The 26,296-nt window shown below is 36.0% G+C and overlaps 1 protein-coding gene across 2 annotated transcripts in view; it reads left to right on the forward strand.

Annotated features, from left to right (window-relative positions):
* Positions 1 to 668: 668 nt before the first annotated feature.
* DPH6 (diphthamine biosynthesis 6) overlaps positions 669 to 26,296 on the forward strand; it is a 172,581-nt gene continuing 146,953 nt past the window's right edge. For both annotated transcript variants that reach the window (XM_042942479.1, XM_042942480.1), the window contains exons 1-3: positions 669 to 836; positions 5,716 to 5,810; positions 19,043 to 19,236. In XM_042942479.1, the coding sequence (XP_042798413.1) occupies positions 814 to 836; positions 5,716 to 5,810; positions 19,043 to 19,236 (312 nt within the window). In that variant the 5' untranslated portion in view covers positions 669 to 813. The remainder of the gene's footprint in view (positions 837 to 5,715; positions 5,811 to 19,042; positions 19,237 to 26,296) is intronic.

Raw genomic sequence — 26,296 nt, forward strand, 5'->3', positions numbered from 1 at the left:
TCAATCTCTAACTTTTTTTTCATACCACTTACCACTTTTTAAGATATTACAGGATTTTTTTAACCTGCATGCTGTCTGCTCTCCTCACCCCTATATAAACTTCAGGAAGGTAATGATCCTTGTTTTATTCATGAATGTATCCCAAAGAGCTTAAAACAGTGTCTGGTACATGAAAGGCATTCAATAAATACTTAGTGAATGATTCTGCAAGGCCAAGGCTCTTTCGCGAGGAGCCTTAGCCGGCTTCTACGGTGCTGTATTTACGCAAAGGGCCGAACCCCAGGGAGCTTCGAGCTTCACAGGGGTAGTTTCAGGTTTAGATTTGTAATACAAAGGAGATGTTAGGTTAAAAAACACTAAAGGGTGCAGTTAGTTTCTTGCAGGTGGCTGAGGAAGTGAGGGCACACTTCCTCTCCCTTTGCATGTTCCAAGTGTTTCCATTTGCAGCCTAAGTGATTTTGAACGTTCTCTTGCCGAAACAAATCCACTGCCACCGCATTTGGGCTTGGCGACGCGGACCCTGCCCTTTCCCTGGTAGCTTCAGTGCCCTCACTTAGGTGGTCAGGCCGCGCCTAAACATCATTTTTTCCTGGGCCAGGAGGGCCCTGTCACAGGGACAAGGCGCCGACGTGCCGCCTCCTCCGTGGCCAGATGTCCCACAAGGCAGCCGCAGAGGTCGCAACGCCCCGCCGCTCACAGGCGGCGAGGCGAACACCCGCGCCAGGCCCCGCGGCGCGTCACGGCCGGCGGCGGCGGCGGCGACTTCCCGGCTCCCCCCCCGCGCCCGTCGCACGCACGCGTACTGCGCCCAGCATGAGGGTCGCCGCTCTGATCAGGTAACGCGGCGCGGGAGCCGCCTTCCTCCTCCCCTGCCGGCCTCTCATCCTTTCCTGCTGGTAAACGGCAGCTACCGCCGCCGCCTTCGGCGGCGCGGAAGAGTGTCTGTGCAGGAACCGCGTGTTCGGGGGCCCAGCGGCTCCTCCCGGCCACAGGAAGAGGCGGAGTTTTCGGGCTATTGCCCGGCCCCTCCCGCGGCCCTGGACCGAGGCTCTTCAGTCTGTCAGCCCCTGCCTCTGATTTTTCTGGCCCTCATACGTGAATTCACATTGGGTTCACCAGGGGAACTTGAAAACCCACCCTTTTCTGGGTCTCACTGGCAGAGCGCTGGTTTCATTACTCTGACAAGGTTCCGGGTCGGATTCTTAAAAAGTGTAATGGGCAGTGAAGTTTGAGAGCCAACGGCTTCACTTCCACTTACTCAGTCCTCTTCTGCAGTTCCTTGTCTTTCTGCGCCGACTTCGGTCCGCCTTCCTCCGGGGGCTGTTACTAGCTCCGCCCCCTCCCGCTTAAGGCCACTTCTCCCTCGCCTGCAGTCCCACCCGCGACTGGTTTGCTTTTGACCAAGGTGTATTTTACCTTGGGCTCAAGTACAGAGAAAGGGTCTCTTCCCTCGGGATGAAGATGGAATTGTATCAGTTTTATCCTAAATCCAGTTGCTTTTGATATAGACACCTGCTTTTAGGTTGACGTATGGTAACATATTCTATTACAAAAGAAGTTTGAAATTTATATTAGCGCAACTTATTTAGGTGTCTAAAAAAGTGAGTCCTGTGATAACCAAAGACAGACTAGTCTATACTTTTTATTATTTTTCTTTCTTTTTCTTTCTTTTTTTATTTTTTAAAATTTACATCCTAATTAGCATATAGTGCAACAATGATTTCAGGAGTAGTTTCCTTAGTGCCCCTTACCCATTTAGCCCATCCCCCCGCCCACAACCCCTCCAGTAACCCTCAGTTCTCCATATTTATGAGTCTCTTCTGTTTTGTCCCCCTCCCTGTTTTATATAAGGGAAGGGAAAGACAGACTAGTTTAAATGTTTCTATGTGCAATATGTAAACTGAAGAGAAGATAAACATAGTAACATTAAAAAGGGAATTTAGACTACAGTACATGTATATTTGATGAGATTAGGACCTGTATAGAGTGTCTGAGATACATCACAACCAACTTTTCTTTTGTAAGCCCATTGAAGATTTCATAAACGTTTTTGTTCAATGCCCTAGTTAATTGATACTGCTTAACAATAGTGACCTATTAAGAATGCTTAATGTTACATTCTAATCCTTTCTGCAGTGACTGGAATATTCCAATGCCATTTTTATGACTCTATAACGTCAAAATAATTATTGATATTCAGTAAAGTTTTTCTGTTTTTTTTTAAATTTTTTTGATTTTTTTTTTTTTTTTTTGAGAGAGACAGAACACAAATGGGGGAGGGGCAGAGAAAGCAGGACACAGAATCCACGAAGCAGGCGCCAGGGTCTGAGCTGTCAGCACAGAGCCCGATTCAGGGCTTGAACCCACAAACCATGAGATCAGTGACCTGAGCCAAAGTCGGCCGCCCAACCGACTGAGCCACCCAGGCGCCCTAGTAAATTTTTTCTGTTAAGTGAATGATTAATCTCTGACCATTGTGATCTTCATGATCAGATAGATAAGAATAAAAAGTAGTCCAGGAAATGAGTAATTTACATCATATGCCATTTGCCAAAAGTTTAACCATTGAAGTAAGACACACCAACTGAAGATTCAGATCCTGGCGACATTGATAAAAGATTACTATAATCCATTACAGTAAATATTCAGTAATGTATATATATTACTTTTATGGTAAAAAAGCAAATTACTAAAAAACGTCAATGTTGGAAAATTCTTGCTAAATGTAAGATCTGTATAAATGTTAGGAGACATGCTATAAGTATGAATATATAACAATTTATATATAAGAATATGAATGCATACATAAATATACATTTATATGAATATACATTTGAATATATATGAATTTAAACTTAAATACGGTGAATCTGTTTGTAATGTATCGTGTGTGTGTGTGTGTGTGTGTGTGTGTGTACTAAAATGAGAGATGGGATATATTCATGTGCTTTAAGGGATAAGTGAAACCAAGATTCTCACATATCTTTAGACCATGAAGAACATTATTCTTCTTATACACAAAAGATTGACTTCTTCAATTTTACAGTTGAATGACACCTTGAGGATTAGCTAAACCATTCTCTGGTTTTATAATGAAGCATGTAAACCCAAGTACATTGAGTAATTTCACTTAGTATACCAGAGGTGGGAATTAAAATTCTAATCTATAGGACTTTTCACCTAACATATGCTTAGGTACTTTGTAATGTTCTAAGAGGCAAGTAAGTTGCTCAGCATTTTCAAAACCTTTTGTTCTTACAGTATTTTTTGGACACTAACATTCCATAGAACACAGTTTAGGAAATGCTATTTTAAAGCCATATTTGAAATTTTAATGTATTTACAAATGAATTATAAAGCTAAGTTCTGATTATAGGTGTAAACTCTTTATTATTTTTTTTTAAGTTTATTTATTTTGAGACAGAGAGTGGGAGCAGGGGAGGGGCAGAGAGACAGAGAGGGAGAATCTCAAGCAGGCTCTACATTGTCATCGTACAGCCCAATGTGGGGCTCTAACCCACAAAACTGTGAGATCATGGCCTGAGGTGAAATTAAGAGTCAGAGCTCAACCCCCTGAACCACCCAGGTGCCCAGGTGTATACTCTTTAATCTTTAATAATCTAAAGAATTAGAATTGTGGTTTTATGCACATAAATCTTTAATATTCTAAATATTCTAAAGAATTGGTGAAATCTTTTTGTCCCGAGAAAATAGAGCAGTGAAGTTCAATAGGGGAAGTTGTGGAAGATTTAGGGGAATATCAGAGTCTGAGGAAAGGGAGCATGATGTATAACTTCACCATGCCCCTTGTGGTCTCGCCTTGAGAAGTTCTGGAATGACCGTTGTTATTGATTAGAAGAATGCGGTAGAGGCAGATAAATGTTGGCAACTAAAATAAAAGGCAAAAGGTCCAGTTTCTAGGACAAGCAGTCTCTTTTTAAAAGTTTCTTGGTCTATGAACAGGTCTCAAGTGCCTGGAGGGGCACCTGCAGATCTTAAGCAAAGATTGGAAAGAATGGAACAGTAGGGAAAAAAGGGAGGTAATGATAAAGTAAAGGAAGAAACATGTACAATGAAAGGCAGTAGAGTTTTATTTTTTTAATTTTATTTGTTTAATTTAAATCCAAATTAGTTAGCATATAGTGCAACAATGATTTCAGGAGTAGATTCCTTAATGCCCCTTACCCATTTAGCCCATCCCCCCTCTGACAACCCCTCCAGCAACCCTGTTTGTTTTCTGTATTTATATTATTGTAAATAGTATAATTATTTATCCCTGTTTTTATATTATTTTTGCTTCCCTTCCCTCATGTTCATCTGTTTTGTCTCTTAAAGTCCTTATATGAGTGAAGTCATATGATTTTTGTCTTTCTCTGCCTAATTTCACTTAGCATAATACCCTCCAGTTCCATCCACGTAGTTGCAAATGGCAAGATTTCATTCTTTTTGATTGCCAAGTAATACTCTATTGTATATAAATACCACCTCTTCTTTATCCACTCATCCGTTGATGGACATTTGGGCTCTTTCCATACTTTGGCTATTGTCGATAGTGCTGCTATAAACATTGGGGTGCACGTGTCCCTTTGAAACAGGATACCTGTATCCCTTGGATAAATACCAAAGTAGCTGCACCAGCTTGCATTCCCACCAGCAATGCAAAAGAGATATTCTTTCTCTGCATCCTCACCAACATCTGTTGTTGCCTGAGTTGTTAATGTTAGCCATTCTGACAGGTGTAAGGTCGTATCTCATTGTGGTTTTGATTTGTATTTCCCTGATGATGAGTGATGTTGAGCATTTTTTCATGTGTCATTTGGCCATCTGGATATCTTCTGTGGAGAAGTGTCTATTCATATCTTTCGGAGAGGCAGTAGAGTTTTAAACCAAAATAAAGGTTGCCATTGAATCTTGTTATAGATGAACTTGGCATAGAGGTTGCCATTGGCATAAAGGTTGCCATTCAGCCTTGTTATAAATAAACCACTTGTCTTGACTAAGTGATTTGCCCTTGCCTTAGGTAGATTTGATATGAGAATTTAGAAGTTCCTTTCAATCTGTTTATTAGATCTAAGGCTCAAGCCTTGTCCTGCCATCATCCATATAGTGATAGCTAAAGTACTGATGGTATTGATGTTTAACTTCATCAGTGTAATTCAGCATTTTGTTTTCTAGCTCTATAGAATGTGAACCCACCATGGCCATCAAACTGTCCTTAGATTCGGTCTCAGATCTTTAATTTGAGCCTTTAATTGGTGATGGTGGTCAGTTTTTAGATTTCTTATAGTAAAACAGAATAGACTGTTTTCTACTTTTCCATAGAAAATTTCATCTAAGGAATATATGTAATAGCTGTTTAGCTAGAATTTACAATTAAATCATATTTTTAATTTTCAAAGCACTTTGTATATAAAGGAGAGCCACTGTTATAAACCAAAGAGACCAAAGAGTTATCATATTTTGTTTAGAATGGTCTTTGTTATCCTGGCACATAATTTCACAAGCTCTTGTCAGTAGCAACCTTAGGCATTCAGATGCATTTGTTTAGTTTGCTTCTGCTATGGAAATTACATGTGGTCTTTTGTGTTTTAATTCTAAAGCAGTTCCTGAAAAAGTCAAATTCTGAAAAGTCAAATAAGTATATTTTGATATCTAATGATTCTATGTTCAATAATGGTCAATAACCTGATATTTATCTCTTTATTTCTTTTTCAGTGGTGGGAAGGACAGCTGTTATAATATGATGCAGTGCATTGCTGCTGGGCATCAGATCGTTGCTTTAGCAAATCTAAGACCAGCTGAAAACCAAGGTAAGTGTATGATACCTTTACTGGGAAGTTCTCTAAATGATGAAACTCCCAGCTTCATAATTGCATTCTATTGTATGCAGTATGCAAAGACAAAAATGGAACTAATATATATTTAGCACCTAATTAGATGCTAGGTTCTATGCTAAGTGTCTTTAATTGCATATCCTTTATTTCTCTTAAGAACTCCTAGACAGTTTTATTAGACAGAGATACTGAAACTCATAGTTTTATAAATTTCTCCAAGGTACGTAACTTGAATAAACTTGCAGACCTGAGGCTTGAACCCTTGAACCTCCTTACTTCAGAGCGTACTGCTCCTCCACCACAGCACATTCCAAGTATTGTAAGCAATGTACAGGTGAATAAGATACACCTTCCAGGAGAGTGGAGAGTGAGACATATAATGATAAATGATCCATCTTACATGTACGCTAAACATGTAAGACTTGAGAGAAGCATAAAGCAGTACATTTCCACTTTTTATTTGCCTGTGATAACAAGGGCATCCACAAATAAGCCACAGACCTCATGTAAGCTGTTTTGTTTTTTTTTTTCAGTTTTCTTCCCAGTGAAATTTCCCTAATTAGAAATTTTCCCCCCTGTGACCTTGTCTGTGTCCAAGTTTCCCCTTTTGATAAGGACACAAGTCATATTTGGATTAAGAGACCACCCTAATGATCTTATTTTAACTAATTACATCTGCAGTGACCCTACTTGCAAATAAAACCACATTTTGAGCTATGGATATTAGGATTTCAGGGAAAGAATTTGAGAGGGACACAATTCAACCTTCGATAATTTCTTTTATTTTTACTGAGATATAACTGCGAAATAATATTGTATTAGCTGTAGGTGTACAATGTAATGATTTGGTATATGTATATATTAAGACATGATTACCACAATAAGATTAGTTAACATCTATCACCATGCATAGTTGTACTTTTTGTTGCTATTAGAACTTAAAAAAAAAGGAAAATATTCACCAATTTGCCTTTTATACTCTTCTATTATACCCATATAATTATAGATATTAACTGCTAAGGTATAATAGGGAAAGATTTATACTTGTCTGACTTTATTTAATACTACTTCTCCACATGGCTCTTCTAGTAAGAGCTTTTTATCATCCCCTTTACTCAGCTTTTTTCAAGACCATGCTTTGGCTCTATTGTTATTTTAGGATGAATTAAATGAGTAGTATATGTAAAAACACTAATTAGAGTTCCTGGCATGAAGTAAGCATCCAGTAAATTTAGTTGAATCTGAATCTAGTGCTAAATATGTCCCTTTTTTTCCCTCCCTCCCTCCCTCCCTCCTTTCCTTCTTTCCTTCCTTCTCTCCTTCCTTTCTTCCCTCCCTCCCTCCCTCCTCAAGGCTACCAGTCTGTTGAGTTTTTGTTTTTATATCATTTTACAGTTATTTTCTATTTATTTAGTCTTTGATTTTTATCCCCAAATAGACTGCTTATTCTTGAGAGGAGAGATTATGTCTTCTATGTTTCTTTAGTTGCGCCTTAGTACTTGGGACCGCTCTATGCCTCTATAGTAGGCATTCACTCAATTATCGGTGGACAGATGAATAATGAACTAACTAGAATTAGGCCTGGAATATCAAGCAGTTATTTCAGTCAGATATCTGAATTTTCTTTATTTCACCCTTAAGACCCAAGTAATGCTGGAAGTGAAGTGGGAAGGTAGAGATTTGAAATATTTTATAGGAAGAAATAGAAAACAGATCTTGTAAAGGGTCAAGGGTAAACACACACTCTAGGATTTTGCATTAGGGTTTCAATGATGACTAATATAACAGCATTTCAATGACAAATAATATAACAGCATTGGAAATGACCTCCTTTTTCTGACTTTAAATAATACAGAGAAAACTCTTTGACTAAGCTTGAATGGAAACTGTATTGTAACTTCTATATTATAAAAGAAGAAGCAGACTTTTGTTGCAGCCTTATGTTCTGTTACTAAAGGAAAAAAAAACTTCCCTTATTCCTTCTGGCTAAGCAGGCAAGTGGGTTTTTTAAGCTTTCTATCTGAGAGGTCTTGGTATTTAAAAAACAGAAATTTATATAATATATATAATGATATAATTTTTCTACCTGGAGTTTCTATCTTGTTTTAAACTTCTCTACTTGAATTAGTATAGTTACTTTGTACTGAATCATTGATGTATAATCTTCCATGTGTTCATGGTTCACTGGCAGGGTGGATAAAATGATAAAGTGTATCTCTAAATTATACTTCAGAATGGTATGGAGACATTTACTTAGAATATTGCTAGAAAAATTCAACAGTAAATGGAATTAAAATATTATGAAGTAAAAGCTGGAAAAAAAAATCAGCTGAAACTGTAGGGGAAGAGAGTAGATGGCTGTGGGTTGGTAAATGGAGAGGATTTAGCTAATCTTGATTTAAAGTCAGCAGGAAGTTGGTGATTATTGAATGACTCATTGATTGACTTATTTTTTCCCCAAACATGTTGTAAAAGGAACTGTAATGAGGAAAGACTGGTAGAGATGACTCCAGTATGAAATTGGTTAGAGTGAATTCATGGCACTGGGTTTTCAATGCGTAGTCTGGAAAGGAATTTATTTCCATCAATGGGGATAATGTGACCTTGTCATAAAATTCACAAAACCATCTCTTTAAATTTGTAGTAGGAACTTTTGTGGCATGTTAATTGAGGTGCTTCAGGCAACAGTGGAGTCTTTTGGTTTTATTTGATCTCATACCATTGTTGCAATATAGGTTCCATTAATACACGTTACATTGTGGTTAGGACTAAATGGAGCCTTAAAGGAAAATTGTCTTCTAGGTTTTTTGAAGTCAGTAAAATGTTTTAATTATTGTGCCAACATCAGGAAGTTTCTTGCTGAGAAGCTCAAAGTTCTTTAAATATATTAATTCAATTGTATCACTGTTCTTTAAAACTAATATATTTAAAGATCCAGGGTAAGTGTGAGATGAGGGTAGGCTGAAAGGTTTTTTGGTGACTTTGGCTATATCTCTACTTCCTACTGTTGACTAGGAGTAGACAGGTATGTAGTAATAATGTGAGTACATGCAAGCCAGTGTGGTGTATGGGTTGGGTTCAGATCTGGTGGGCCAAAATGTGATGGCATATGGTGATGGTTTTGATTAATGAAGGGGCCCTTAAAATATCATTTTTTCATCCCTTTTGATAGGATACTTTTCATACTCAGGTTAATTGGACATTCTTGGCATATATGCATACATACACACATACATACATATATGTCAAATAGTGTTGTAAACTTTTTTTAAAACTTACTAACACATTGTGAACATATTCCGTGTTATTATTATTCCATCACAATATTTCCTAGATATATTCTTTGAATCACAAATACCTGATAAAATGTAAGTCTTTTAAGGGTACATAAATTTGAGATATAGTTCATAATCTCTCCCCTTATTGGAACACGTTAAAGCACATTAGCCTAGGAAGAATTACAGCAAAGACACCTGTTTAACATGGTTATCCCGTTTTTAATAAATTATTTGACCATGGAATCCTTTCTGCGTCCAGTATTTATTACCATCACATGGGATTCCTATTCTGCAGAACATACTTTAGAAAACTAAAAGGCAACCGATGGAATGGGAGTAGATATTTGCAAATGACATATTGGATAAAGGGTTTGTATCCAAAATCTAGAAAGAACTTACCAAACTCAACACCCAAAAAATAAATAATCCAGTGAAGAAATGGCAGAAGAAGGGGTGCCTGGGTGGCTCAGTTGGTTAAGTGCCCAACTTCAGCTCAGGTCGTGATCTCACGGTTCATGAGTTTGAGCCCCGCATTAGGCTCTGTGCTGACAGCTCAGAGCCTGGAGTCTGCTTCGGATTCTGTGTCTCCTTCTGTCTGTGCCCCGCCCTGACTCACACTCTCTTTCTCTCAAAAATAAATAAACATTAAAACAATTTAAGAAAGAAAGAAAGAAAGAAAGAAAGAAAGAAAGAAAGAAAGAAAAGAAAAGAAAAGAAAGAAAGGGGCAGAAGACATGAATAGACACTTCTCCAAAGAAGACATCCAGATGGCCAACAGACACATGAAAAGATGCTCAGTATCACTCATCATCAGGGGAATACAAGTCAAAACCGCATTGAGATACCACCTCACACTGGTCAGAGTGGCTAAAATTAACAACTCAGGAAACAACAGTTGTTAGCGAGGATGTGGAGAAAGAGGATCTCTTTTGTACTGTTGGTGGGAATGCAAACTGGTGCAGCTGCTCTGGAAAATAGTGTGTTGATTCCTCAAAAAATTAAAAATAGAATTACCCTATGACTCAGCAAGTGCACTGCTAGGAATTTATATGGAGAGTACAGGAGTGCTGATTCATAGGGGCACATGTATCCCGATGTTTATAGCAGCGCCGTCAACAATAGCCAAATTATGGAAAGAGTCAAAATGTCCATCAACTGATGGATTAATAAAGATGTGGATTATATATACAATGGAATACTACTTGACAATGAAAAAGAATGAAATCTTGCAATTTGCAACAACGAGGATGGAACTGGAGGGTATTATGCTGAGTGAAATAAGTCAGTCAGAGAATGACCGATATCATATGTATTCACTCATATGTGGAATTTGAGAAACTTAACAGAAGACCATGGGGGAAGGGGAGGGCAGAAAATAGTTTCAGAGAGGGAGGCAAACCATAAGAGACTCTTAAATACAGAGAACAAACTGAGGGTTGATAGGGGGAGGGATAAGGGAGAGGGAAAAATAGGTGATGGGCATTGAGGAGGGCACTTGTTAGGATGAGCACTGGGTGTTGTATATTAGCCATGAATCGCAGGAATCTACTCCTAAAGCCAAGAGCACACTGTATACACTGTATGTTAGCTAACTCGACAATAGATTATATTTTAAAAATAAAAATAAAAATAAAAAAATAGAAAAAATAAAAAGAAAATGCTCCTTCTTCATTTGCAACAACATGGATGGGCCTAGAGGGCATTATACTAAGTGAAATAAGTCAGACAGGGAGAGACAAATATTATACGATTTTACTTACATGTGGAATCTAAACCAAACTAATGAACAAACAAAACACTAGACTCTTAAATACAGAAAACAACTAGTGATTGCTAGAAGGAAAGTGGGTAGGGGAATGGGTGAAAGTGGGTTAAGAGATACAGACTTCTGTTTATAAAATGGGCATGTAGAGTAGCATAGGAAATATAGTCAATAATATTGTAATAATGTTGCATGGTGGCAGATGGTGACTATATTTATTGTGGGAAGCACTGAGAAGTCTATAGAATTGTCACATCAATATGTTGCACACTAATATAACATTGAAACTAATATAACATTGTATGTCAATTATACTTCAACAATAAAGTAAAAAATAGAAAATGCTTTTCCTCAAAATTATATTAATGGTTGCAAAGTATTTCATTATATGAATACACTATAATTTTTAATATAAATAATGCTGTGATGAATATCTGCAAATAATATTTTGTACCTTCATGATTCTTTTTTCTCAAAAGTAAATATGAGATCAAAAAGCCTGATCCAATATATTTGTAAGTTCGTTTGTATCATCAAAATAGTCTGGTGTGACTCATCTATTTTGAATATTTTACCTGTATTGATATTTGTGGAATCTTGTGACAACCAGTGATTGTGTTACTGACTAGCTTAAGCTATGTTTCTGTACACATTTGTAACTGCTCTAACAATATTGAATTTCTTTTTCTTTTTTAGATAAACAGTTTTATTAAAAGTATATTACAAAGCTCATGGGTCCACCTGAGACATGGTTTATTTATTATTTTTTATTAAGATAAAATTGGTATATAACATATTAGTTTCAGGTATATAACATAATAATTCAATGTTTGTTTAAACTCCAAAGTGACCACCATGATATATCTCCTTACCATTCATCGCCATACAATTGACCACCCTCATGCATTTCACACATGCTCCTTCAACCCCCTTTCCCTCTGAAAACCACAAATCTGTTCTCTGTATCTGTAAGTATGATTTTGTTTTTGTCTTCTTTTGTTTGTTCATTTGTTTTGTTTTTTAGGTTTCACATGTAAGTGAAATCATTTGATACTTGTCTCTTTCTGACTTATTCCACTTAGTGTGATGCCTTTGTATGTGGCAGTATATATGCCACATCTTCTATATTCATTTATCCATTGATGGACACATATTATTTCCATATCTTGGCTATTGTAAATAATACTGCAGTGAATGTGGGGATGCATATATCTTTTTTGAGTTAGCATTTTTGTTTTCTTTGGATGAATACCCAGAGGTAGAATTGCTGGATCATATGGTAGTTCTAGTTTAATTTTTTCAGTAACCTCCATACTGTTTCCCATATTGGAAATTTCTTATTAATTTACATTCCCACCAAAAGTGTATGAGAATTCCCTTATCTCCACATCCCCTACAATACTTGTTGTTTTTTATCTTTTTAATAATTGCCATTCTGACCAGTGTGAGGTGTCACATTGTGATTTTGATTACATTTCTCTGATAATTAGTAATATTTGACATCTTTCCATGTGCTTGTTGGTGATCTGTGTGTCTTCTTTAGAAAACTGTGTATTTAGATTCTCTGACCATTTTTATTTGGATTGTTTGGGTTTTTTTGCTCTCGAGTTCTTTATTTATATTGGCTATTAATCCCTTATTGGATATATGATTTACAAATATTTTCTTCCATTCAGTAGGTTGCTTTTTTATTTTGTTGATAGTTTCCTTTGCTGTGTAGAAGCTTTCTAGATTGATCTAGTCCCATTTGTTTATTTTTGGTTTTGGAGTCTGATCCAAAAGCTCAGTGCCAAGACCAGTGTCAAAGAACTTACCACCTATGTTTTCTTCTAGAATTATTATGGTTTCAGGTCTTTCATCTATTTTGAGTTCTAATTTGTTTTAAGTTTTTAACCGATTTTGAGTTCATTTTTGTGTATGGTATAAAATGGTGATGTAGTTTCAGTCTTTGGCATGTAGCTGTCCCATTTCTGAACACCATTTATTGAAAGATACTATTCTTTCCCCAATGTATATTCTTAGCTCCTTTGTAATAAAGTAATTGATGATATATGTGTGGGTTTATTTGTGAGCTCACTATTCTTTTCCACTGATCTATTTGTCTGTTTTTATGCAAATACCATACTGTTTTGATTACTATAGCTGTTTTATTACTATAGCTTTATAGTACAGTTTGAAATCAAGGAGTGTGAAACCTCCAACTTTGTTCTTCTTTCTCAAAATTGGTTTGTCCATTCAGGGTTGTTTGTGGCTCTATACAAGTTTTAGAATTATTTGGTCTAGTTCTGTGCAAAGTTCCATTGGAATTCTGATAGAGATTGCATTGAATCTATAGATTGCTTTGGGTAATATGGACATTTTAACAATTAATTTTTCCAATCAATGAGCATGGAATATCTTCCCATTTATTTGTGTCTTCTTCGATTTCTTTCACCAATATCTTATAGTTTTCAGTGTGCAGGCCTTTAGCCTCCTTGATTAGATTTATACCTAGGTATTTTATTCTGTTTGATACGATTGTAAATGGAATTGTTTTCTTAATTTCTCATTCTGGTGGTTTGTTATCAGTGTATAAAAATGTGACAGACTTCTGTATACTGATTTTATATCCTGCAGCCTTTTTGGATTTGTTTATTAGTTCTAATAGTTTTTTGGTGGAGTCTGTAGGGTTACTATATAATAAAGTATCATGTTATCTGCAAATAGTGACAGTTTTACTTCTTCCTAATGTGGATGCTTTTTTTTTTCTTGCTTCATTGCTGTGACCAGAGCTTCTAGTACTATGTTGAATAAAAGTGACGAGAGTGAATGTCATTGTCTTATTCTGATCTTAGAGGAAAAGCTTTGAACTTCTCACTATGGAATATGATGTTAGCTGTGGGCTTGTCATATATTGCCTTTATTGTGTTGAGGTACTTCCCTCTATGCTCACTTTGTTGAGAATTTTTATTATAAATGGATGCCAAATTTTTCTAATGCTTTTTCTGCATGTATTGAGGTGATCATATGATTTTTATCCTTCATTTGTTAATATGGTGCATCATGTTAATTGATTTGCAGATGTGAACCATCTTATTACCCTGGAGTAAATCCCACTTGATTTGTTTGTTGGAAGGTTTTTGATTACTGATTCAATCTCCTTACTAGTAATCAGTCTATTTAGATTTTCTATTTCTTAAGGAGTTAGTCTTGGAAGATTGTATGTTTCTAAAAATTTATCCATTTCTTCTACATTGCCAAATTTGTTGTCATATAATTGCTTTTAATAACTCTTATGATCGTTTGTGTTTCTGTGGTGTCAGTTGTAGCATGTCCTCTTTCATTTCTGACTTTATTTATTTGAAGTCCTCTTAATTTTTTGCTGGATCTAGTTAAAATCTTTGTCAATTTTGTTTATCATTTCCAAGAACCAGCTCTTAATTTCATTGATCTTCTCTTTTGTCTTTTGAGTCTCTATTTTATTTCTGCTCTACTCTTTGTTGTTTCCTTATTTCTGCTAATTTTTGGCTTTGTTTATTCTTTCTCTTGTTCTTGAGATGTTAAAGTAGATTGTTTGAGATTTTTCTTGTTTCTTGAGGTAAACCTGCATTGCTTTGAACTACCCTTTAAAACTGCTTTTACTGTATCCCATAGGTGTTGGATTGTTGTATTCCCATTTCCATTTGTCTCAAGGTATTATTTTTTACTTTGCCTTTGATTTCTTTATTGACCCATTAGTTCAATAGCATGCTGTTTAATCTCCACATACTGCTGAAATTTCCAGTTTTCTTCTTGTATTTGATTTCTAGTTTTCATAACATTGTGGTTGGAGAAAATGATTGCTATTATTTCAGGCTTCTTAAATTTATTATTTTTTTGTGGCCTAATATGTGATCTATCCTGGAGAATGGTCACAAACACTTGAGAAGAATGTGTATTCTGCTTTTGGATGGGATATTCTGTATAAATCTACCAAGTCCATCTGGTCTGATGTGTCATTTAAGGCTGATGTTTCTTTGTTGATTTTTCTGTCTGGATGATCTATTTATTGATGTAAGTGGTTCTTACTTACATGATGATTAAGGTTCTCTACTATTGTATTGCTATTAATTTCTTCTTTTAGGTCTGGTAATATTTGATCTGGCAATATTTATATATTTAGGTGCTGCTATGTTGGGTACATAAATATTTACAAATTTTATGTCATCTTTTTTGATTGACGCTTTTATCATTATATAATGCCCTTTATCTTTTGTTATAGTCTTTGTTTTAAAGTATAACAGTACCACTTTTCTTTTTCCATTTGCATGGAGTATCTTTTCTATTCCTTCACTTTTATTCTGTGTGTGTCCTTAGAGCTAAAGTGAATCTCTTTTAGGCAACATATAGTTGAGTCTTGTGTTTGTTTGTTTGTTTAATCCATTTAGCCACTCTTTGTCTTTTGTTTGGAGAATTTGGTCCATTTACACTGAAATTAATTATTGACAGGTATATTACTTATTGCCATTTGTTAAGTTTCCTATCTTTTTTGTAATTTCTTTCTGTTCCTTTCTTCTTTTCTTGCTGTCTTCCCTTGTGGTTTAATGCCTTTTTTTTTTTTTTTTTTTGATGTTGGATTTAGATTCCTTTCTCATTATCTTTTGTGTATCTATTATAGGTTTTTGGTTGTTGGTTGCTGTGAGGTTTATATATACATAACATTTCATATATAGCAGTCTGTTTTAAATAGATAGCAACTTTAATTTGAATGCATTTTAAAAGCTACATTCCCTCCCCCACACTGTATGTGTTAAAAGTTTTTTCTTTTTTTGTTTTTAAGAGAGAGAGGGGGAGAGAGAGTGTGTGAATGGAGGAGGGGCAGAGAGAGAGAATCCCAAACAGGCTTTACATTGTCAGCGTGGAGTCAGGGCTCGAACCTATGAACAGAGAGATCATGACCTGAGCCAAAACCAAGTCAGGTTTCAGCTTAAGTTTCAGCTTAATCGACTGAGCCACCCAGGCACCTCATTATGTTTTTAATATTATATTATACATTTTTAGTTTTGTATATCCCTTAATTATAATTATAGTAAATTTTTCTACTTTTGTCCTTTAACCTATAAACTGATTTTATAAGTGGTTAATTCACTACCTTTACTATATATTTCCTTTAACCCATTAGGTTTTTACTTTCATATGTTTTCTAGTTATTAGACATATGCTTTTTTTTTTTACAGCCTAGAGAAATCCCTTTGAAATTTCTTGTAAGGCCAGTTTAGTGGTGATAAACTCCCTAAGGTTTTCTTTTCTGAAAAATATTTTATTTCTTTTTCAATTCTGAATGATAATTTTGCTGGGTAGATTTTTCTTGGCTGGAAGTTTTTTTCTTTCCAGCACTTTGAGTATATTATGATACTCCCTCTGGTCCTCAAAGTTTCTGCTGAAAAATCAGCTGATAGTCTTATGGGGGGGGGGGGTTCCCTTGTATGTAACTATTAGTTTTTTTCTTGCTGCTTTTAATATTCTCTATCTTTAGCTTTTGATATTTTAATTATAATGGGTCTTGCTATGGATCTCTCTGGATTCATCTTATTTGTAATTCTCTTTGCTTTCTGGACCTGTATGTCTGTTTCCTCAGGTTAGGGACGTTTTTAGCTATTATTTCGTCAGTAAGTTTTCTACCTCTTTTTCTCTTTCTCTTCTCCTTCCAAGACCCCAATAATGTGAATGCTATTATTCTTGATCTTGTCTCCTAGGTCACTTTAGCTATCTTCACTTAATTTTTGTTTCTTTTTTGATCTGATCTTTCTGGGTGAGTTCCATTGCTTTGTCTGCCAGCTCACTAATCCTTTTTCTGCTTCATTTAGTCTGCTATTGAATCCTGCAGTGACTTTTTCAATTCAGTTATTGTATTTTTCAGCTGTGTGACTTCTGTTTGTTACTTTCTTATATTTTCTGCCTCATTGTTGAAGTTCTCACTGTGCTCATCCATTCTTCTCTTGAATTCAGTGAACATCTTTGTGAATACTACTTTGAACTCTTTATCAGTTAAATTATTTAACTCTATTTCTGTAAGGTGTTTTCTGAGGTTTTGTCTTATTCTTTCATTTGGAACATATTCCTCTGTTTCCTCATTTTGCTTTACTCTCTGTGTTTGTTTCTATATATTAAATGAAACCGCTGTCTCTTCCAGTCTTGATGGGAGTGGCCTTCCGTAGATGAACCTTGTTGTTCAACCTTGCTTTAGTTCCTGGTTGTCTCTTGAACTTTTGTGATTGCCTAAGTAGACTGATTTATTCTTGTTAGGTCCCCAGTGTCGAAGGTGTTCCAAGACCTATCAGTGTTACAAAGGGAGTGATCTCAGTTAAGAACTAGTTTCAGGTGGATTGAAAGCCAGATCCTCAGGCAGCAGTTTTTAAAGAATGCAAATATATACATTTCGGTGGGACCACAAGTATAAACTCTGCTGTTAAACTTTGAGATTTGATGAAAGTGTCCTTTGGGCATGAGTTACAAAAAACTGGGCTTCTTTCTGAGAGGTATCAGTGAGCTGTAACAAGGCCAAGGGAGGGTTCAAAGATGTAACTCCTTGCCTGTGGTTCCTGAGGGCACCTCTGTAATCTTTAGGTATGTGACTAACATGAAGCCTGTCCCTCAGGTTGAAGCTCCAGGACAAGCATATGGGCCTTTTGCAAAGCAGATGGGAGGAGTTTCAGTCTGCTGTCTGTTCAGTGCTGTAGGTGTGGTAGCCTCCATAGAGCTAGTCCTGTGGGGCTTAGAAACAGAAGCCCCTCTGGCTACTAGGTTCAAGTGATGGAGGAGTGTCTGTTGTGTGGACTGTGCTTGGTGGCCAACTTGAGTGAGGCTGCAGGAGAGCACTGAGGGTGATGTCCATGGTTTTAGTGATGCAGGGGAAGAGTGCTGGGTGCAGAACATACCCATGGCTTTAGCAAGGTATGGGAGGAGCACTGGGGTGGGACATGCCTACAGATTTAGCAATGCAGGAAAAGAGTGCTAGAGGTGGGGCTCACCTGTGGATTTAGCAAGGAAAGAGTGCTGAGGGTAGGGCATGCCTATAACTTTTGCCACGTGGGGGAAAAGTATTGGAGGTGAGGCACCTGCACTTGTCACCAGCGCTAGCAATGTGGAAAGAAGGAGAGGGAAAATGTTGTTTACCAGCACTTCCATCTCCAAAAAAAGTCCCAACTTGCCCCTGCCCCTTCAGCAGACAATTATATATTAGCAAATAAATCTTCACGTATGACCCAGTCATCTCTCAAACTGCTGTCTTTGTGCTGGGTCCTGGGAGGAGTGAGTCTATGCACAAGCTCCTGAAAAGGAATATCTCAAATCTCCACAGTCCCTTAGACCCCCTGGCTGTGTGCCCCATTGGTTTTCAAAGCCAGATGTTTTAGGGTCCTTGTCTTTCAAGTGCAGGTTTTACAGTTTTGGGGTGTCCGGTGTGGGGCACAAACCCCTCCCTCCTCAGGGAGAGGTTTCAGTATTGTGAGGTCCCTTTCTGTTGTGGGTCACTGCTGGGGTTTTGGGCAAGATTGAGTCTCTGCTTTTGTCACACATTTTGATGTGGGCCTTTTATTCCTTGTTGTGGAAGGAGCTATTCAGCTAGAATTCAGTGGGAATTATGCCATATGTAGCTGTAGTTTTGGTATTTCTGTGGAAGGAGGTAAGTTCAGGGTCTTTTGCAGCTATCTTGGACTGCTGTTTAATTTATATATTTTTGTATGTCTTGTTGAAGTACTGAATATAAAATATATCAAGAGCATGTAATTTATTTTTACAAATATTTGTCACTTGTTAGCCAAGTAGCTACTTAGTTAAGGAAGGTTTTTTCCTACAACTCCAGATGACTTTGTAAATAACCTTGAATGATTTGAAAAACATTTATGTAATAAAATCTTTAATTGAATAAACTAATCAAAATTTATTGGCTATATTACTCTTCTCTTTAAACATTTATTGTATATAGTTTTAAAAATTTATATGTATCTGTAATTAGTAGTAGAGATGACTAGAGCTGATGTGAACTGGATGCAACTGTGGACAAATGTGCCACTCTTCCACTTTATTTCACTTCGTTAATGCAGAGAGATATACTGTAGTAAGTCTCCAAGCAGTAACCCAGATGGACTTTCAAATCCACTTTCTTTTTCACTCGGTTTTACTGATTATTTCCACTTTCAATGTTGCAGTGGGGTCAGATGAACTGGATAGCTACATGTATCAGACAGTGGGTCATCACGCCGTCGATCTGTATGCAGAAGCGATGGCTCTTCCTCTCTACCGCCGTACCATAAGAGGAAGGAGTGTGGATACGGGACGAGTGTATACCGAACGTGAAGGTGATGAGGTTGAAGATCTCTATGAGCTTTTGAAACTTGTTAAGGTATGCACAGGAACCAATTACATTAACTGAATAATGTAGTAATAATTAACAACTGTTAGTAACCCAGCTATTCTTTGACAAGATATTTAGTCTTTTTGGATAGAAAAGAAAACTTACTATACCTTTATTTTAAATACTATTTAAAAATAAAACTTTTGGTATAGTTTGGCATTCATGGTTGTCAAATGTCTTTAATTAAGTTTTTCCTTAGGATTTTGGAGCTGATGACCTTTTAATCATTTTTATTTTTTAACAAATACTTATTGAATGCTACTATGTGCACGGTATATAGTTCTAGGCACTGGGGATAGTGCAATGAAGAGATCAGACAAAGCCCTGTTGTGTTGGAGCTTACTTTGCAGTGGGAGTAGACAGATAATAGACAAACAAGCAAATCATATGCTTGGTGCTGAAGAGTACTATGAAGACGAAGGAAACAGAGTGGTAAGGAGTGATGAGGGGGTGCTCAAGCAAGACCTTTCTAGTATGGTGAAATTTAAATAGACCTAAAAGACTGAACCTTGCTTAAATCTAGTAAGAGAGATACGAATTAAATTCTTAAGTCCCTGTACATAAGAGTTTGGCAGCCATTTTGCATTCACTGTTAATTTTTCTAAATAGGAAATTTAGGAGAGAAAATGTGGGCCTTATAAATGTAGTAGAAACTTATTCACTAAGTGTTAATTAATGGAGATTACTTTATACTAAGCCATTATCTTTTCATTCGCATTGATAGTTAACTATTTGAATACATTCTGTATTCTTAATATGAATTTTTTTAATCAGCTGTAGTCAATTCATACAAGGCATATCTAATGAAATAGAGAATGTAAGCTGATATTTCCTGCTTGTCTTAGCGTATTGTCACAAAGGGAAGGAAGATTTCTGTCCCTTCTATCAAGAAACATTGCATTTCATTTTCTCATTTTTCACAGAACGTTCAGCTTCTGAGAAGTTATATTATGAACCAGTATCATGAAAATTTGTTACTTCAGTGTTATATTTTAAATTTGATGCTGATCAAAGCTTAATATCAATTAAGGATTTTGATTCAGAAAAAATACATGAAGCACTTAACTTCTTTTAAAGTTTGCTTGAATTAAGTATTTCTTATTTTGTATGTCAGATATTTTCATTTGTATTTACCTTTAGAAAAGAAACTGATAGGGAAAACACTTGGAATAATGCTGTAATTTATTGTTTAGTTATGCATAGCATAAGAAGTAGATATTTTTCAAAGGAAATTACAAGGACCTCATTTCTTTCCTCTGGGAAGATACATACTAATAACAACTATTTTGATTATCAAACAAGGGGGAAAGGCATAAAAGTTCCACTTTTAATTGTCTTTCTGTACAAATAAGATCTTGAAACTGCTCACTTTCAAGTGTGAAATATTGAGTGCAAATTCTGCATTTTTAATTTTTTTTTTAACGTTTATTTATTTTTGAGACAGGGAGAGACAGAGCATGAACAGGGGAGGGTCAGAGAGAGGGAGACACAGAATCTGAAGCAGGCTCCAGGCTCTGAGCCATCAGCACAGAGCCTGACGCGGGGCCAGAACTCATGGACCGTGAGATCATGACCTGAGCAGAAGTCGGCTGCTTAACCGACTGAGCCACCCAGGCGCCCCTGCATTTTTAAAATTTCTTTTTTAAGGTACAGAGAAATTGGGTATTAAGTTTTTAGCATAAACAAGTTTTACAAAATGGTGGGACTCACACCAGAAGTAATTGGATTGCCTAAAAATCACTGATAACTGATAACTTTGGGGAAGCTATGTGATAATAACAGCCTTCCAAGAAAGGGAAAGATAATAAATTACTGATCAATTTAATTAAAAATGGGCAGATTAGTAGTAATTAAGAAGAAATTTCCCTTTTGATCCATGCTGTCTTTGGAGAAATGGATGCTTTGTCATTATCTTTATAGTAACCGTCAGTTATGACATAAATTAATGCTAATGTTAAATCTTGACAACTGCTTTGGAAGTTCGTACATGATAATTATAACTATAGTTGAAAGAGATGTTATCAAGTTGTCGGGGACGAAATAGTTCCTTCTCTTTCTGTATAGAAATATTAATTTTACTATAGGATATTTTAAGGACATAAATATTAGAAATATATTGCTTTTATGGAAGAGATTGTATAGCTAGGCTTTTATAGTTAAATCCATTTGTGAAACACTGGTGTAAAAATTCCAATAGAGGTCTTACATATTCTAATGAATAATTGAGTAATTATGGGAAAAAACGGATCTAGAAGAGCTATAATTCTTCAGGTTAGTGTTCACTCATTCTAAGAAAAAGATGGGATTGCATTTCTTAATCCTTTGAATATTAATGGAGCATTGGAAGCATTTAGATTCATTTTCATTTTAAGCATTTATTTATAACAGGTTGCAGTTTTGTGACTTTCCCATGTAAGTCAATCTTTTGTTTTGTAGCTCTTTTTTTACCTCAAAATATTAAAGCAATTTTTGAGTAGGAGTTGTTTCTTTTTGCAAAGTGCTTAACTAACTGCTGAAAAGAAGTAGCAACGACTTGGGAGAAATGACAGAGTAAGTTTCCTACTTTGTAGAAGTTATGAAAACCAATATAAATGTAATAAGCTTTTATATCTCATAGATTACTGGGTGATTATGACAGGTAGATAACATATGTATATCTCAAGCTGTTTACAAGATAACCTGATTTTCACATAACTAGCCTTTTTTTTATTCTTTAGAATTTTGTTAGTATTAAAACGTCACCTTGGTTTTCACCTGGATTAATTTGGTATATATATTTTTTGGTATATAAATATTTTTGGTATATATATTAATTTGGTATATAGATAACCTATATTATTTCCTGGAAATATAGTGATTTTTAAATTCTGTGGGTTTTCTTTGTAAGTCACGTAAGAAATGTAATAGGGGCGCCTGGGTGGCTCAGTCGGTCGAGTGTCTGACTTCGGCTCAGGTCATGATCTCACACTCCATGAGTTCGAGCCCCACGGCCAGCTCTGTGTCGACCTCTCAGAGCCTGGAGCCTGTTTTGGATTCTGTGTCTCCCTTTCTCTCTCTGACCCTCCCCTGTTCATGCTCTGTCTCTGTCTCAAAAAAAATAAAGAAACGTTAAAAAAAATTTAAAAAAAAGAAATGTAATAGTTACTGAAGGATATGTGTAAACACCATATCCCTATAAAGAGTATATTTAAGGATTAACTTATTCTTTCTCTCTCTAGTGGTTTGGAGCCACTTCTTACTGTTTCTGATATCTTCCTCTGTCTTGGCTATTCCTTCTTTTTAGTCCATCTTTAAGAAACTTCCGTAAGGAAGGTACTTTCAAATCCATACATTTTGAAAATGTTCCTATTCTGCCCTCACATTTGATGGATACATTGGATGAATTTAAAATTTTAGATTGAAAAGTAATTTTTCCTCAAACCATTCAAGGCATTGCTCCATGGTTCACTAGCATTTTGCTGATGAAAAATTTGATGCTGATGTGATTTTTGTTCTTTTTAGCTGACTTATTTTTCCTCTCTGTTAACTTTTATGATTGTGTCTTTATGATTGGTGTACTGAAATGTCACAACAATGCATTGGATATTGAAGGTTGCTTTTCCTGCATCCGTTCTGCAGCTTCCTATTGAGTAGCAGCATATCTCTGTCCTCTTTCTCTTAATGATGGTTCAGGGATGGTATTAATCCAGGTGAAAGCCAGTCACAACATGGCATTCTCCTGACTATAGTGATTGCATCAGGGATGGTTTTGTTAACTTATATGTACCCAATAGAAGGAATGAAGCCTAGGATGATGGATGGTTGGCAGGAGATAAACACTTTCTTCAGTAGAGAAGGATGTGTGGATGTAAGACCTAGAGTTGCTATGGCTTTTTGTTTTGTATGGAAAAAACATACAAATGTCAGATCTGACACACACACAAAAATAGCAGAGCCAACGGAAGTGTAGCTTGAGGATGGCTCTGAGAAATGCTCTTCCTTTGTTTGATAATTGGCTCCCTTGGTTTTCTCTATTCCCTTTTTGTGGTATTCTCACTGATCGGACGTTAGACCTCCTAGTTTGAATCTTCATCTCTCTTTTCTCACATTATTTTGTATCTTTCTATCTTTTTGTTGTACATGATGTGAGATTTCCTTTTTAAATGCCCTCCTTTCTTAACAGTTGTATTTTTGGTGATCAATAACTTCACTTGTTGGTTGTTTCTTTTTTATAACAATTTATTTCTCCTTCTATAGATGTAACATTCTTATATCCCTCTTAAAATACAAACTAGTGATTTTAAGCATTGTTTCCTAAAATATTAATGTTTCCTTTAGGGTCTTTTTTCTCCTATTTCCTTCCCTTTCATGTTGTAGTCTTTTCTTAAATGTGTTGGTTGCTTATTCATATCTGAGAATTAGGCAGGAGCAAAGCTGACTGTGAACATTTTTGACTTTAGAGTTTTTCCAGCCCCATATCTCATACTTGTTACACCTGGAGTTCAGGATAATGTAGCCTAATTTGTTCTCTTCCTTGGTTTTCTTCTCTGCTACGCAAATAGTAGGTTACAGCTTCTGCTGCTGACGTATCAGCCGTTGTTCCATCTTCATCTGTTGACTCAGGAAATGTACTGAAATCCTTTGATGTTTACCCCTGCCTGCCCCACATTTTGTTTTCTAGATGTTATATCTTTGTTGTCATTTTAATGGACTCTCTTTAGCCAGAAATCTGTGTTAATTTTTTTTCTAATGGGATTCATTTAATATTCTTCCTTAAGCTGCATATTCAGTCTTCCTCTTCTAATCCTTGCTACTTTTCTTCTCTCATATTTGTTTTCTCACTTTATCTTGGTGTTGATGACCTTAAATTCCTTAATGGAAACTTGTATTATAATTTGAATATAATAATAAATGAATAACTGCTGTTTGTTTTTTAAACCAAATATTTACTGTTGATAAAGGTTTGTAAATAAGTGGCTGATTTTTTAAACTAGATTTTAACTTTATATTTTTAGAAACATCAATTGCCACTTTACTCTTTGTGTTGGTTAGATTTATTTTGATTATAAGTCATATTCAAACTGTTTTAAAGAAAAAGAATTTTGGGTTTTTTTTACATATTATATATTCTTTTCCTTGTTAATTTTTAAAAATTTTAATTTCATATAGTTAACTTATAGTGTTGTATTAGTTTTAGGTGTACAGTATAGTGATTCAACAATTCTATACATTACTCAGTGCTCACCACAACGTGTACTTTTAATTCTCTTCTATTTTACCCATCCCTCCCCCACCCACTTCCCCTCTGGTAATCACGTTTGTTTTCTATAGTTGAGAGTCTGTTTTACGGTTTGTCTCTTTTTTGCTTTGCTCATTTGTTTTGGTTTCTTAAATTCCAGATATGAGTGAAACCATATGGTATTTGTCTTTCTCTGACTTATTTCACTTAGCATTATCCTCTCTAGATCCACCATGTTATTGCAAATGGCAAGATTTCATTCTTTCTTATGGCTGAATAATATTCCATTGTTTATATATAACCTATAGTATATACATATAATTATTAATATATAATAATATATATAAACTATAATCACATTTATATGTGTATATATATATCACATCTTCTTTATCCATTCATCTATTGGTGGACAGTTGAGCTGCTTCCCTAATTTGACTATTGTAAATAATGCTACAATAAACATAGGGGTGCAATATATCTTTTTGAATTAGTGTTTTTGTATTCTCTGTGTAAATATCCTCTAGTGGGATTACTTGGTCATATGGTAGTTCCATTTTTAACTTTTTGAGGGACGCCCATACTGTGTTCCACAGTGGCTGTACCAGTGTGCATTTCCACCAACAATGCATGAGAGTTCCTTTAAGAAAAAGATAATTTATTGACAATAACCTAAAGATAAGTTTGGCTTCAAGTAGACTAAGTACAAGACACAAATTATATAATCAATAACTTTTCCCCCCTGTTTCCATCTCTTGCCTCTATTTTCTATTGATTCCGTTCTCTGACTAGACTGTTATATTCAGAAAATGGCTCCTGGTTACATTTTTTCTGGTTCAAATCTAGTAGGAAAAGCTTCAGTCTTTTTAAATAACTCAAAGGAAAATGTAGTTATCCAGTTATGTTTCATTGCCACTCAGTGGCCTGACTTGTATCATCTATGAACCAGTCATTGTTGATGATTTTATTTGACTGGATAGGTCTAGATCATATGCCATTCCTAGAGCAACAGATAGAGTCATGATTACTAGAACTACATTTTACTATGGTTCTGTGGGAAGAACAGAACCCATTGGGGGGAAAAGTGGATATCCAAATACAAAGCAAGCTGTTGCTGGTAGAAGTGTGAACTGTGTCAGGGAGGTAAAAAGCAGCAGGTTTCCTGAAAATAAATAGGTTTCAATTGCTTACAAACTTAGGAACCATCCTAAATGGCTCTTCTTTCAGTATGTCCCTCCCTCCTCTCCTCCATCTCTTCTTCCCTCCCTCCTTCTGTCTTATCCTTTTTCAAACCTAGTTGACCATTGGAACCACAACAGTGAGTCTATACTCTGCGACTTGCATTCAATTCTCATGATATCTCCACTTGAATATTCTATAGGCACGATAAATTCAACAAGTTCAAAATTTTATTCATTCTCTTCCTGCACAAGCTTGCTCCATTTCCTATATTTCTCTCTTAGTTAAAATCATCATCATCTACCCCCATCACCTAAGTCTAACCTGGGACCCACAACTAGATTTCCATTTTCTTTCAGTTTGCTCCCACACCAACCACCACTATTAGATCTCTAGGAACCTGCTATTACTTCTGTGACTTCTGATATCTGACCCTGTGATTTCATTCTCACTATTACTGAGTTTTCACCTGTACTCTGTGAGAGTCTCCTAACTCGTCAGCTTGCCTTCAATATCACCTTGTGTACCATTCAACCCTTCTACTATATTGTCCTTGGCTGTTCTGCATAAATACTTAAATAACCCACTACTAAGGCAAACTACAAGCACATTACCTTGGCAGAAAAGACTCTTTTAAGAAGAGATCCTTGC

This window comes from Panthera leo, chromosome B3 (assembly GCF_018350215.1).
Source record: "Panthera leo isolate Ple1 chromosome B3, P.leo_Ple1_pat1.1, whole genome shotgun sequence".
Taxonomy (NCBI): Eukaryota; Metazoa; Chordata; class Mammalia; order Carnivora; family Felidae; genus Panthera; species Panthera leo.